Here is a 15,715-nt window from a genome sequence, read left to right as displayed (position 1 = left end):
AAACCAACTTGTTGGAAGTTACATTATCAACCAGACCATTATTCCATCTTTAGCAGTGTCCACTAGATGGTAGTGAGTGCTCAGCATTTCCACAGAGAATTCTGTCTGTAGGCTTGTTATAAACCAGCTTTCAAGAACAATTTTAATCATCGAGTTCAAAAGAATTAGAGATTTAACAGAATTATACGCAGCACAACAGAGTATTAAAAATCATATACTATAATAATCAAATAGAAAATAATACCATAATTAATTGGCAAAGGCCAGTGACAATCTCAAATTGCTCTCAAAACAAGAAGGCAATCTTAATTACATTTTAATATTTCACAATTAAATTAAAATGTGTCATTTTTATGAGTATATTTTAATGACACATCATTACATGAGTCAAGGAAAAAGAGGTAACTCGATGCATGACACAGCAGCTGAAGGAAAACAAAAAGTTATATGCACTGAGAAAAAGTACACATGCAAACCAGATAACTGATGTAAACAGCTACCAGATGCTGAGAGAAGCAATCTGTCCAAACAGGCCAATCAAGGGCAATCTTTATCAATAGACCACAGACATGCCAAGATTTGGATGGCCATCAACAGAGTTTATACAGTGGGGTTCAAAGGTCTACATGTAAAAGTGCTTCTATTTTGCACTTTTCTCTTTACAAATGACATTTTCTGCATAACAGATTGAGTGAAAATATTTTGTATGACAATGTCTCATTTTGTGTGCTTCAATGGAAGAAAGAAAATCTGACCTTTTGTACAAAGGGTTTAACATTGTCAATGTCACATATTTTGATTTGTGACTTAGAAATAATTTGACAATAGATCAATTATTTTTATTATTTATATTTATTATTTATTTTACATTATGTTTATGGGGTAAAACATTTCTAAAGTTTATTTTTATTTCCATGAATCCCAGAATTTTTTTATCTGGACTTTTAAACCATACAATATTTTTCTTGTTTGTTTGTAAATTTGTTTTTGATGATTTCAAATCTAATTTTATCAACATCAGATATAGTCACAGATATGATATAAAGTTTTGATATATTGCTCCATTCCAAAGTTTGTTTGATAAATAAAGTCATTTGTCTATATTAATAAAGTCCTTTGAATTAGACACCTGATAAATCTGATAGATGAATGACTGAATGAATCAAGTAGGCCAGAACTATCTCTAAAGAGTCAAGATCTTCAGTCAGTAGGCAAACCAATTACATCCTAGAAAAATCTACAATAGCATTTAAGTGTTCAGAACTTTATTTATTTATTTATTTATGAATTTATTTATTCAATTATCTTTGACTTTATTCTTTCCAGTCCTTCTCTCTGTACATGCAGAATAGAGACCTCCCAACAGCAGTAGATGACTAAGACTGAAAGAGTGCTTTCCACCTGACACATACAATGGCTTGTGACCCCTCGTTTTGTTTCTGACACCATTTCACGACCACCTTTCCCCTTTGATTCCCTCCCTAGCAGCCTCAGGCCTAGTCCACACTAATACGTTTTCGTTTATGCCTTCCGTCCACATCGAGACAACGTTTTTGTCTGCAAAAATTTAGCTTTTTGAAAAAGCACTCCAAAGTGGATCAATTTGAAAATGCCGTTTTCGGGTTGTAGTGTGGACTGTGAAAATGGATGCTTTGGAAAACGATGACGCATTTTTAGTCATGTGATCTATCCAACCAAAGCAATCAAGATGGCGGCCTGTGTTATAGCATTGTGTTGTGCCTGATACACACTTTGATGTCACTTTGTACAACCTTCACATTGCATTCCTTAAAAAGCGAAGGGAAGTTTACTCGGAATTGGTGTCCGGCGACGGAACATGAGGACAATTGCGTTTCAGACCCTACATGCAGTGGGGATTTTCCGCATTCGCACTGACACGATTTAAGCATTTTCATACGTTTCAGTGTGGACAAGCAACTTTTGGAAAACGCTTGAAAACGTTAGTGTGAACGGAGAACGTTTTGAAACAAAAACGCCGTTTTCAAATGTATCCGGATTAATGTAGATGTAGCCTCAGCTTTGGAGGATATGAATCTGTGATATACTGCTCCAATGGGATGTGACTTCACCTCACCCTGTCCTTCTCTCTCTCTCTCTCTCCTCTTTCTCCTTCAATGACACAGTCACAGTCAGTGTTGCGGGTAATGCGTTACAAGTCATGCACATTACATAATCAGATCCTCAGTAACGCAATATTTCTTTATTTTAGACCATAACATCTGAGTTACTTTTTAAATAAGTAACGCATTGCTTTTGTACACCTTTACTTTCCCAGTATTGCGATAAATCTGGAAAGGGTGCAAACTTCGGGGGGAGACGTAGTGCATGATGTGCATAGATGTTCTAGAGAGTATGAGCCATGCTTCATGCATCAGCGATGGGCCGAGCACAACAAGTGTTCTTTTAGCCCACCCTGAGATTAATGTTTAAAAACTGCTAAATAATACTGGTAAAGGAATGTAAATCTGAAGGCTTCAGTGGAATCCTTTTGTACTCATCATTTGCAGCAGTTTATTTCTTTGTGCCTTGGAGCTTACATGAGCAGCCGTCATAAACTTTGCCATTGTCATGACAATCACAGCAAAATTTGTCCTCATAAGGCAATACTTTGTAAAAATGTTACATTCGGGTAAGTGAAACTTTGATTCTTGCAACTGATTCAGGAAGGCTGCATTTAAAAGTGTGTAAACACGTGGTATAATATAGCACAGGCATAAACCAAGAGAAGTCTTCCTGTGGCTACGGCATGATAATACAATTACATACAACGTGGAATGATCGCTAAATGTTTGTGCATCCAAATTGTTATGTTTTAAGGCTGCCCATAACTACTTCTCTAGGATCAGTTTGCATCCAAATTGCTCTGTTAAAACCTTTCACATTCAACATTCGGTTGAGTGAAACGCAATTGATTCATGTGTATACTGTATACACGCTGCATTAAAAAAAATCAGTAAACGCATTTAGGCAGAGAGATTTCCACTGGCCATGGCATGATATACAGGGTGAAATACTCACTCAATTCACAACTTATGTAACCAAATTGCTCCATGTTACAGCTCCCCGTAACTGGGAGAATGGGATGAGAAAAGCTGACGCCGGATCAGTGGCTCCGAGCAACGTTCTACATCGATTGTGTATGCAAAGAAATTTTCTTAATTTCTTAAAATATTCTAGATTTTTGTTTTATAATAAACAAGTAATGCGATTTGTGAAACATACATTTGTATGACATTTTGGTTGCAGTAAAAACTATTCTATTCAAGTTGGATCAACATGCGCATTTGCAGTAGGATGTCCGCAGTATGCATCATGGATCAACTGAAAACAAGCTTTCACTGAGATGACTTAAGTGAAAAAATATTCATTTATTCATCAGACTTATTCCTTGAACATGTTAGGTTGGTGTAACAAGGTTCATTGTTGGGTGGAAAGGACAAAACAATCAACGTAAATATTTTATAAATGTGACTTTCCAGTCTAAACACACAAGCTTGGCTTTTCAGCATGACACACACACACACTCATATCCTCTGGTGTTCTCTCCCTCTTTATACATAACTCTCCCCAGAATTTCTGCAATGAGACACAGCTGTTAATCATTCATTAATGAATGAATGTTACATTTATATAGTGCTTTTCTGACACTACACTCAAAGTGCTTTACACAGTGAACAGGGGGTTCTCCTCAGCACAGTAGTGTGCAGCATCCACCTACGACGATGCGATGGCAGCCATAGTGCACACCAGCTATTGGTGGAGAGGAGAGAGTAGAGTTATAGAGCCAATTAGTGAATGGGGATAATTGCAAGGCCATGATTGAGATTGGCCAATGGGGCCAATGGGGCCAATCTCAGTCTGAAAATTTCTGACTGGACTAATTGAGTGTTTCTGTGCCTGGAGAATCTCAATTGCTTGAGCTGGAGACAGGAATTGTAATCTGTGCATAGTCGGGCATTTTCCAAGGGGAAAATGTCTATGTGGCATTCTATGGACTGTGGATAATTTCAAGAACTTTGAATGTCACCTTAACTATGACAGAATAGGAAGGTACTGCATTTTTAAAGATGAATTGTGTCATTTCTGTGCCACTCGGAGAGCCCTTCCCCTATCTGTTATTGGTCAAACAAAAATACACTCCCACCCCAAACTAATGCCATTGGTTTAATCAATGTTGCTATAGGGTATTTAAACTTTTATACCTACAAATGGCTGACTCATAGCTGTATCTGTATCTGGATATTAAGCTAAAAAAATGACATTAACTTTAAAGGTACAAATTTATGGTGTGAAAAATTACTGACAGAACTTTTGACACCCAAATCAAGAGTTGTCATTACCCCACCAACTGAGTCAGTTTTAAAAAGTCTAGTGCTCAGGCATTTGCTAATCCTTACCAACACTTACCAAGATAATGGCCCTTGCCTTCTCTGAAGGGTGGCCCAACAGGCCCCTTCATCACGGGCTGCGCGTATTTCATCTGAGGCATCGGGGCGTAACCTCCACCCAGGACATGGTTCACCAGTATTAGCAGGACAAAGGGCAGAGCTAGCATTGTCATTGATCGTTGGGGTTACAAGCTTCAAAACTGCAAAGAGAGAGAGAGATAAAGATAATTTATTCACTGTTTTAACTTTTTGGTTCAAAATATCCTTTTACTTCAGTATTTGACCTCATATCAACCTAATTTTGTATAACATTTGAAGATAATACTTGAAGGGGTTATCATAACATTTATCATTTGAACCCGCCACGGTCCACCAATAATAAAGTTATACATTTTAACTGCCCCATCCTTGGGATCCTGGATGGATCTGCAGAGCAGCAGGTGCTATACACAACCAGCAACAGCATGTTTTGACAGACTTTCTGATATATTCTCATAGTTGTACATTCTTCATAGTTCTTCTGGTGTTTTGGCATAAAAGTATCTATTTGGCCTTCTAAATATTATATATATCACCCTATAGTTTGACATGTAAATGTGATTGATCATGTATTAATGATCATTCTGCATCAGAAAGTTGCGGAAACTTAGTGAACCTATGAACATATTAAAATAACAAAAAAAGGCATGTCATGACCCCTTAAAACATAAAGGTCGCCCGAATGAAAGTGCACCAAAGGTTGGACGAATGGTTTAAACGAGCTATGCCAAAGCAATCACGAATAAGCAACTCACAACATACCATTCACACCCACCTCTACTTATAATGTTCTTTACTCCCATCTATTTTTTGGAAATGGTGATGAAGCATTTTAAGTTTCTAAAATTCCCTTCACTTGTTTATGTTGGCTTTGCCTATGTGCTTGATTGGTCTTCAAAATCCAATGCCAGTCAGCATTACTGCCAGTGGGTGTAACACTGAGTGAGAGTGGCATACATCAACAGCTCTCCTTGTGCTAGCCTAATCAGTGAGGCCTGGCATGGGACCGATACAAAACACTGAGAAAATAACCCACAAGGCCAGTCCAAAAAGGAGAAAGCATAAGCAAAACCCTTCATGTTAAACTTCAGAAGCTAAATGTTATTTTAGGCCTTGTTTGGGTACTTTCAGAATATCATAGAATCCATGGGTTCATGCATAGTTTTTTGTTGTAGAAAAGCTGCCTTGTCAGAGGTACATGGATTCATTCCGGGGCCTGCAGAGATGATTGCAATAAGTGCCAGAAGGGTCTTCCTACACGGTTGGCTGTTGGACAGGTCACTCTGTAGAGTTATTGAACCCACCCAGGTTCAGGCCCGGGCGGAGAGGTATGAATGCCAAAGCCTAGGCATGGCTCTGTGCTTTTATGTCTGGCCGTATGTTTAACCAGTCATTCCCCAAGACATCTGCAGTTGTTTGTTTTAATTTACTGCAGGAAGGAATGATAATTTCATCCTCATGTTACTTGCACCAAATATTTACATAGATATGATCAGGTGGATGGGAGAGTCCACTGACTCAGGGAAGGGGTGGTGATGGCATCACTTTGGGTTCTAACAGGCTGTTCTTATCCACATTCTCATTTCTGGCTTATAGACTCAGTAAGGCATTCCCAGTTGTCATGGCTGTCTCACCTGTTTCATCTGCACTTCTTTATCAGTGGTTCTCATATGTTTTTGCTTCAGGACCCATATTTTACATTTGGCATCAAGAGGTGACCCGAAATGGTACCTAAAACATGTTTACCTTTTTTCTAGTAAACCCTTATTTAATGTTGTCTGTGTAATATTTTCCTTTTGTCTTACCTAATTCTACCAATTTAGCTAACTTTATCCTAGTGGGAGGAAAGGTTTTCTTCTCCCTTTTAAAAGTTGATAGCATATTCATTTAGCTATTTTAGGTATTCACAATTACATGCTTAGTAAGTTATGGTTAGTTACAGTTAGAATTGCATTACTTGCATTTAGCAGTGTTTTCCCTGCTCTTTGTAATATTTTCTGAAGACAATTAAAGCAGTGCTTGCCCATGCAAAACACACTGCCACTATGCTAGGATGTTCTGGGTGCTTATAAGGGCATTCTTAGTGGTTGCTAGGGTGTTCTGGGTGATTGCTTCCTGGCCCAACCCACCTTTCTATGCTGTTTTGGCACCCTAAATATGGCTCAAGACCCCTTTTAATCGCAAGTCTTTTTTTTGTGCCCATTTTATCATCAGCCGGTTGCAAGTCTGATTGCTTAGAAAAGTAATATGAATATTTCCTAAACAAGCTGCAAGATCTGGAGGCATCAGAACAAATCTGCAACCCATTTTTGGGTCACAATCACTATTCTAGACAATTTTCCACATGGATGAGATATAATTTGCTCTGACTGAACATGACAAGTGGTTTAATGATTGAAATGTCTCACCGTCCTTCATCTGAGCACACAGTGTTCTCATAAAAGCATTCAGTCTGTGTAGCTTGAGAGATGGAGAATAAACTCTGCTGAGGGAAGCCTTTCAAAAATTCTGTCTGAAAGCATATGGACATCCTATCCGTGGCCTTCACAGTTCATAGGCTTTGGTTTGCTGTTCTCAGTGGACCTGGCCAAGCCAAGACACATTCATAACCTACCTCACTTCCTATTTCAATGTGCTGTGACAGCTGAACTCTCCCTCTTTCAACCACAGGTTTAAACACAAAAACCCACTTGTCAGCCTGACTGTATCTACAAGCATGAGACCCACAGGTCAGCTCAACTTTCTCCACAGTGCTGCAGCTCAGCAAGGGCCTATTTAAATCCTAACCAAAGGTTAATATTATAAACCAATTTCCCAGTTTAAACAGCAAGGGCTCCTATAAGGACCATAAGAAAGGTCAGGACAATTAAATGGATAGTTCACCCCAAAAATAGAAAATTCTATCATCCTTTACTCACCCTCACATCATTCCAAACATTTATAACTTTCTTTCCTGTGCAGAACACAAAAGAGAAAGGAGGTTTTGTTTCCCATGTTCTTCGCCAGGGCCACCGATAAGGGGGGACAACTGGACCTTTGTCCTGTGCCTGGGCTTGAGGGGGGGTGCACAGAGAGGCTGTTCCTTATTGTAGAGCGCATCTTCAGCGAGACACATGGATATAAACATGGAGACAGTGCGAGTAGTGCACGTTGATGGAATAACTCACTGGAGTGGGGCCCACTGAATATGTTTTGTACCAGCCCCAAGAATTTCTAACTGCAGCCATGTTCTTAGCCATGGAATTACATTCATGAACGGTGACTGAATCTTTAAAGCTTAAAGGCATTGTTCAACCAAAATTGAGAATTCTGTCATTATTTACTCAAGATGTTCCAAACACATATCACTTTCTTTCTTCTGAGGAACATAAAAGGAGATATTTCAAAGAATGTTGTTTATTTTCATACAATGGCAGTGGATAGTGCCTCACTTTAAAGCTTAGAAAAGCACCCATAAGTGTCATATAAGTAGTCCATGTGGCATCATATTCCAAGTTTTCTGAAGATCACTTTGTATGAAAAACAGACTGGAATTTAAATATATATTTACTCTTAAATCGAATAAATTAATTAATCAACTCATGCATACAGAGCCCAAATCAAGTATGTCAACACGATAATAACATCTGTAACAGGGTAAACAGGCAAGGAAGAGTTGAGAACCGGACGAAGAATCAAAGTAATATTAAACAATATTACTTAAACAAAACAAAAATTTAAACAAAAACACACAAACATAAACACATACAGGGCAGCTTCCTGTAGCTCTCTCTCTCTTTCAAACTGGCAACTCCAGCGGCCTTTATCCCTCTCGTCAGCTTAATTAGCCTGATTATGGGCCGGGCGTGAGTCAACATGGCCCGGCCCCACCCTCTTCCTTGCCACAAAATCAAACCTTGGTTCTTGGGCATCTCGTAACCAAACATCATGACACAAGAACCAGTTGTGTTTGAGGTTATTGACAGGTATGGACTGGTGGGTTTGGAATCACATGAAGATTAGATTTTTTGGTGAACTATTCCTTTTAATAGAGATATCAAAGCACCGTAAACCGCATCATAAAAGTGGTTCATATGACTTATGCTCTATATTCCAATTCTTCTGAAGACAAAATAGCTTGTTTTGAGAAACAGACATGTAAGTCTTCCACTGAAAATCTTCCGTCCATATTCTTGGTGCATACTTGAGAGTTCATGAGAGATTTAGCGGTGTTCGGTTTGTGAATGAATAATTCTTTCAGTCAAATATTTTTTAAATACATTTGTTGAATATGTTTATTCTTGAAAATGTAATTAATTTCATAGAAGGAAGAAATTCAAATGGGTTTAGAAATACCCTACAGTAGATGATGACACAATTACAATTTTTGGGTGAACCATCTCTTTAAAAAGACATTGTAAAATGCCTTTGCTGATTTCAAGAAAGGTTTGCAATATCAGCATGCAAAAAGACAGTTAACATCACAGTCTATGCCTGTGTTGCAGTAATGAAAAACAAAAGTATGGCAGACGTGAAACTTGCCTGAGCAAATGTCCATGTACAACCACATATGCAATGAACCCGGTCCACCAGCATCTCCAGCACTAGCTGGCCAGTGAGATGAGGATTAATAAAAAAAAAACACAGACATAGAATGGCTCAGTCCTGCTGTTTTTTCCCAATCAGCAGGACTCCAAACAGGGCACTCTGTCCCTGTTTGCTTTGCATAATTCTCTGAGGTCAACCGGCTTTTTCCTCTTTTATCTTTTTCGTTTTTATTGTTATTATTACTGGAATTTAGGTTGAGGGCTGCGCTGGGCTCCGGAAAAACAATTTTGGGCTTTGCTCTGGTCTTGGAGCTATCCTAACCAAGTATAGTGAGCCCATAGCTTTGCGGTTGCCATCTTATTTTACTGCTGTGTAAGGATGTGCAGTCCCAAATAACATGAGCAAGCCTGTGTAATTAGTCACGTCTGTGTGAGCATCTGTGTTTGCACTCGCTAAGAAATACTTGCTTCCTCCTATTTCTCACATGTAGCCATTTCCCCCTCCAGGAAAAACATGAACACAAGTCAAAGTCAGAGTGAAAGCAGAGAGACCAAGAGAGAGAAGGAGAAACAGACAGACCGACATAGGCAAAAACAGCCAGAGTGAGAGCATTGGTGGAATGACCAGCTTGGTTGGTTGCTGAATAGTTGGCTGTTGTTGGATGAGGAGGTGGGGATGAGCCATTCTTGGGGGTTGTGTTATTGTGGGCAGGGTAATTTAGATGTCCTTAACTATCAAAATCAGACATTACCCCTAATACATAGGCCAGCACATTCTGTGTACCTAATGTTTTTCTTGAAAAGCTCTGCAGACACAGTAAAAAAAAAAAAGTCTCACACAATCTGTCTGGCCAAGCGCTCAGCCGTACATGTGCACACACTCACAAACTCTGTGTTTACAGCATACAGCTGGGTTCTAAAACACAGATATACACTCAATGATGTGTGACTAACAAAAACAAAACTAAAACTAAGGAGCTTTGTAACTAAAGCCATTCACAACAATTGTTGACCAAAAAGATCAATAAAAAAATACCAATTTGGTGATGATGTTTTATCTAAAACATATTTATAAAAGGGGATCTGAAATCACTTGCACAGAATAATTTATGGTAACAGCTACTAAAATTCCAAGCAGAAGAGAAAATTGTTTTTACAAAAGAAAGGGAAGTGTTCGCCCCCAGTCCATGAGACATTACACACTTTATGGCTTTCCGATAGTAGGGCGGACCTTAAATCAGAAAGTAACTAAATATTAATTCACCAAGACCAAAAACAAACTGTAAAAGTAAATCTATACAATTCACCTCTAACCAGACCTGTGAAACTCAATCAGAGAGAGGAATGTTCTTACACAAGCCCTTTTATGAAAACAGGAAAATAAGAAAAAACCAAAACACATTGCCTTTTGCTAGAACACTTATTCATACTGCATGTTAGCAGGAATTTGGGTTAAAAAGATTGGCCACTGCAGGGGCCAAAAGCGACTCACAGTTAATCTCAAAAAACAACATGGCAGCTCAGGTGGTAACCCTGGTCACCAAAACTGAGGGAGACGCAAGTAAATAGTTCAAAAGAAAACTATTCCCACTTTTCATCACCTTTAAACAGATGGCTTATGTTTGAGAAATGTACACTTTACTCCATTAAAACACACACTAACAGCCACAGGGCCCAGTGCAAACCTTCTCAGGTGGAGACAGTGAAAGTTCACCATAGATACAAGACGATACAAGAAGAGCTTTAAATAAATGTAATCACCGTAAACATATATTCACTATCATTATATTTCTCACTCTTGGCTCCCAACATCGACAAACACAACTGAATAATTTTATGAACTCAGAGGCATGAGAAGTTAAATGAAAGCGTGTCTGTGTGTGGTATGCAAGCGTGCATGTGTCTGCACTGTACAGGAGTATGTCTGTTTGATGGACACCATGCTGACTGAGTCAGTGAGAAAGGAGGAAATTGGGTCTGAGAGTTTTATTTCATAAATCAACTTTTCAGCATGAGTTAAATCTCAGGAGGGTCTGAATGGTGCTTAACCTGTAACGGCCTTCCCGTCTGCCAATGCCATATCACTCCCTTTTTCCTTCTTACTATGTTTTGCTGACTAGTAGGCTACGGTGTTGTAACTGTTTATCATTGAGTGAACATTTATAAATGTGGTGCTCATTTGGAACACACTAAACTCATTAGATTTTTTATTTTATTTGGGACTTGATGGATACAAACCCAAAACGGTAATCCATTCTACATTTTAATTGGATGAGTCAAGTTTTGTATACATTGTAAAATAACTAACACACACCAGAGTGCACATAAGTTGAATTGTATATTAATGCATCAAGTTGCAATGCTACTGATGTTGCCAACCGTAATCAACCTACAATTGCATTGTGTTTACACTGGACATGAGAGGTGTGTTGTATCAAAATAAAATTGTTACCATACACTTCTTCACTTGCGGCCATACACTTCTAATGAAATCTAAATTAAAATCATGTGACTATCCAATAATCAAGCCCCACTGAACCCCACTCATGCCCATGTGAGTTATTATATATGCAAATAGAAAATGTATTTAATAAATGAATTGCAATTAAAAGCATTAATTTGACACAAAAAAAATAAAGCTGTATGGAGTACTTTTAAGATATTGGGTGCTTTTTAAGCTTTAAAGTGAGGCACTGTTCATTGAAATTGTATTGAAAAGACTCATTAAAATATCTCCTGATGTGTTCGGCATAAGAAAGAAAGTCATAAGGGCTAGGAACGACACAAGGACTAAATTATGACATAATTGTAATTTTTGTGTGAACTAAACCTTTAAAATCATGCAGTGATTCATGATTTAAGTGATGCAGTAACCAGTTTTGAGTAGTTTTTATTTTACCCCAAGAAACAATTCATTTTGGATTATATCCAATTGGTCTAAAAGCTGTTATCGCCACTGTTTAATCAGCACAACATTAATCATTCCACATTTACTTTCTTTGATCACAAAGAGTATTAATGGCCTTCATGACCTTCCATGGCCAGCATGGATATTAAAAAGGAGTTTTGGCTAAACTGGTTCTCTCTGAGTTTTCTCAGACATGTTAACCTATAGAGCGGTCTCAAAAGCAGACCAGTAATCTGCAGCTGCACCCCCACTGTGACAACATTTAACAGAATTGTACAATAAATCATCCATTTAATGCTGTCAGGGTCCTGCTGAGGCATGACTTAAAGCTGTTTACACTGACATTGCCATTTTGTTTCTCGCCTTCACTTTTTTTTCCTTCCCCTCTATCATTGGGGCCTCCAGCCTACACCAGGGCCACATAAAAGTTATGCAATCGTCCTAAAACTAAAGCTCATGTCAAGTTAAGTGACAGATAAATGGCAACTTCAATTGCCTCTCTTCTACTGTTTCACTTTCTTCAAATGGGGCTTCCTCTGAGGCAGTTCAGGGGCAGCTGAGATGGGGATGTGTGTGGATACTGTGGGACATATGTTTCCAACAAAAGTCAGTTTTCTGCTAAGTGTATATTTTTCCTACATGTTGTCATTTAAACATAAAGTCAATAAGTGAGTACAAAAAGTTGATGAAAAAACTGTCATCATTTACTCACCTGCATGTTCCAAACTCCTATGACTTCCTTTCTTCCAATGGAATACAAACAAAGATGTAATGCAGAATATTAGCCTCAGTCACATTTAGTTTTTGTATTATTATTATTTTTATTTTTTTATCAAGTCACAAATAATAAATTGAGGTGTTCATTGCTGATTTAGTAATGGTGCAGCAATGTCCCTGAATACGGAAGAAAACATTGTTGTGGGAACATGTTTTTCTCAGAGAGTTTAGATGAAGCTCTCTCTGTCTGCCCCATGAGGAAATGTTCTTTTAGACACAGTATATAACAGACACCATTCATCTTAGCCGTCTCACTTTCTTGGCTATGCGAATGATGCATGTGCCTTCAGTAGTCCTGGGAGTACAGCAATGTGTTTTCTCGCACACGCACATGTCTTCACAGACACACACATGTAGCATGCACTTGAAGGGACCGTTTATGTTTCATGTGCAGGGCCATTAGCACAGGTGCTGTTACAGCTTGGGATGGAGAAAAGCCTTTCTGTTTAGGCTTAATAAGAAATTGGCCACTAGGGTGTCTGGGGTGCCTTTTCTGAGACCGTACTATTTACAGTTCAGTGAACTGTAATAGTGAAGGAGCAAATATATGCTTTAGTATACCCTCAAATTTTGCCCTTTATTTATTTTTGAATATCTAAATATCTTTTTGAATAAGATTTAAAGCTTTAAACAATGAATTACATTTCCAAACCAGTAGTTAACATTATATCCACACAAACACACATTATTTACTTTAAATGTCATATAATTACTACATCTGTTTGTGTATTTTAGAATTATCCCTGCAGAATCCTAAGTAAAAAATGGCAAACATGACAGATATGCGGATACAGCTTAGTATTGGTGTCTCACTGGCTGCACTACTTTGAAACTGCAACTTGTTAAGCTACAAGCAAACACCATCGGGCTGAATGGTTCTGAGCAAGGTAAGGAACGGTTACAGTAGTGTTGTCATAACACCATAATTATATCTTATGATACTATACCAGCTTAAGTATCATGATACCAAGTAGTATCACAATACCACACAATAGTGTGTTAATTCTTAATACAGTTTGTCATAAAAAAAGGTGGTTCCCCTTCTGTCACTCACTCGACGTTGTGTCAAATGAAGTGACACAAAGGGTCTTCCTGGGACGCCAAACGTACCTCTGAACCTGAGAAAAGGCCAATGTCAAGTTGGCAGACAGAATTTGCATGCCCCGCCCCGGACATACGGGTATAAAAGGGAAGTGGGGTAGCGAGTGCCAGTCAGAATTTTTCTACGGAGCCAAACGGTTGTGCAACAAGCAAGCTGAAGTTCACCACTGTTTCACTCACCTCTGTCAGTGAGAAGCATTGTTGTTGGATCTACGGCACGTTTCCAACTGCCATTTTCTCTCTCTGCACGATGTGCAGTCTACGCCCCTGGGCGCTTCGACAGCGCTTTTCACTGTTAAAAGAGTGTTCTTCTCCTAAAAGAGTTTGATTTCTCTAAAAGAGTTTGAGTTTTCCACTCACAAAACACTCACGGGTTGATGCATATGAGACCGCTTCAGCACTGGCTACAGACTCGCGTCCCGAGATGGGCATGGCGCCACGACAAATACCGTGTGACAATCACCCCTTCTTGCCATCAGACTTTCAAACCTCGGACAGACCTCTGCGTTCTGCGGACCAGAGTCCCCTTGCAGCAGGTGTCCAGACATGTCGTGGTAACCACAGATGCCTCTCGACAGGGTTGGGGTGCCGTGTGCAACGGGCATGCTGCCGATGGCCCCTGGAAAGGCCCCCGGCAGCGTTGGCAGGTCAACTGCCTAGAGTGGCTGTATCTCTTGCCCTACGGAGGTTTATCCCACTAATCCAGGGCAAGCACATCTTGATCCGTTCAGACAGCACCACGACGGTAGCGTACATAAATCGCCAAGGCAGCGTACGCTCTCGTCATATGTCACAACTTGCCCACCATCTCCTCCTTTGGAGTCAGACGTGACTCAGGTCACTGCGTGCCACTCACATCCCTGGCAACCGCAACACGACGGCAGACGTGCTGTCGTGGCAAGTTTCGCCCAGCGGAGAGTGGAGGCTCCACCCCCAGGTGGTCCAGCTGATATAGGACCAATTTAGCAAGGCACAGTTAGATCTCTTTGCCTCCCAAGACAACTCCCACTGCCCGCTCTGGTACTCCCTGACAGGAGCTCCTCTCGGGGCAGGCGCGCTGGCACACAGCTGGCCCCGGGGGCTGCGCAAGTACGCATTACCCCCAGTGAGCCTTCTTGCACCGGTGCTGTGCAAGATCAGGGAGAACGAGGAACAGGTCATCCTGGTGGCCACTTACTGGCCCACCCAGGCCTGGTTCTCGGATCTTACACTCCTCGTGACAGCACTCTTTCTCAGGGACGGGCACCCTCTGGCACCCGCGCCCAAACCTCTGGAACCTCCACGTCTGGCCCCTGGATGGGCTGTGGATGATCTAGTGGATCTGGATTGGGGTTCTTCCCAAGCCGAACACCCGCAGATGTGCGCAGTTCGGTCAGTGCTTTTATTCCTGCAGTAGAGGCTGGAGGGGAGGCTGTCCCCTTCCACCTTGAAGGTGTATGGAGCTGCTATCGCAGCCCACCACGACGCAGTATATGGCAAGTCTCTGGGTATGCACAACTTTATTATCAGGTTCCTGAAAGGCACCCGGAGACTGAACCCTCCCCGGCCTAGTCTATTCCCCTCCTGGGATCTCTCAGTGGTCCTCCATTTAGATGTTCTGAGCAGCTCTTTGTCTGGTTTGGCGGACGGCGGGAAAGGGAACACTGTCTCCAAACAGAGTTTAGCTCACTGGGTCGTTGATGCTATTTCTTTAGCTTATCACGCCCAGGCCGTGCCCGCCCCTTGCGGGTTTGAGCACACTTTATGAGAAGTGTGGTATTCTCGTGAGCACTGGCCCATGGCACCTCCTTAGCAGACATCGGCAGAGCAGCGGGCTGAGCAACACCCAATCTCTTTGCCAGATTTTACAGTCTCAGGGTTGAGTCGGTCTCGTCCCGTGTTTTGTCCGTTTTTTTTATAAATTTCTTATTATAAAAAAGTGTTTAATAAGGTTGTTGGTGTTTCCCCCTTTGGCT

At 40.3% G+C, this 15,715-nt stretch overlaps 1 protein-coding gene across 1 annotated transcript in view; it reads right to left on the bottom strand.

Annotated features, from left to right (window-relative positions):
- LOC127650676 (collagen alpha-2(VIII) chain-like) overlaps window positions 1–15,715 on the bottom strand; it is a 109,669-nt gene that overhangs the window by 13,023 nt on the left and 80,931 nt on the right. Inside the window, exon 2 of the mRNA XM_052136262.1 lies at window positions 4,429–4,609. Coding sequence (XP_051992222.1) covers window positions 4,429–4,582 — 154 coding nt within the window. The 5' untranslated portion in view covers window positions 4,583–4,609. The remainder of the gene's footprint in view (window positions 1–4,428; window positions 4,610–15,715) is intronic.

Source organism: Xyrauchen texanus, chromosome 10, assembly GCF_025860055.1.
Source record: "Xyrauchen texanus isolate HMW12.3.18 chromosome 10, RBS_HiC_50CHRs, whole genome shotgun sequence".
Classification (NCBI taxonomy): domain Eukaryota; kingdom Metazoa; phylum Chordata; class Actinopteri; order Cypriniformes; family Catostomidae; genus Xyrauchen; species Xyrauchen texanus.
The sequence above is the reverse complement of the archived record's forward strand: the minus strand, read 5'-3'. Positions and strand labels throughout refer to the sequence as shown.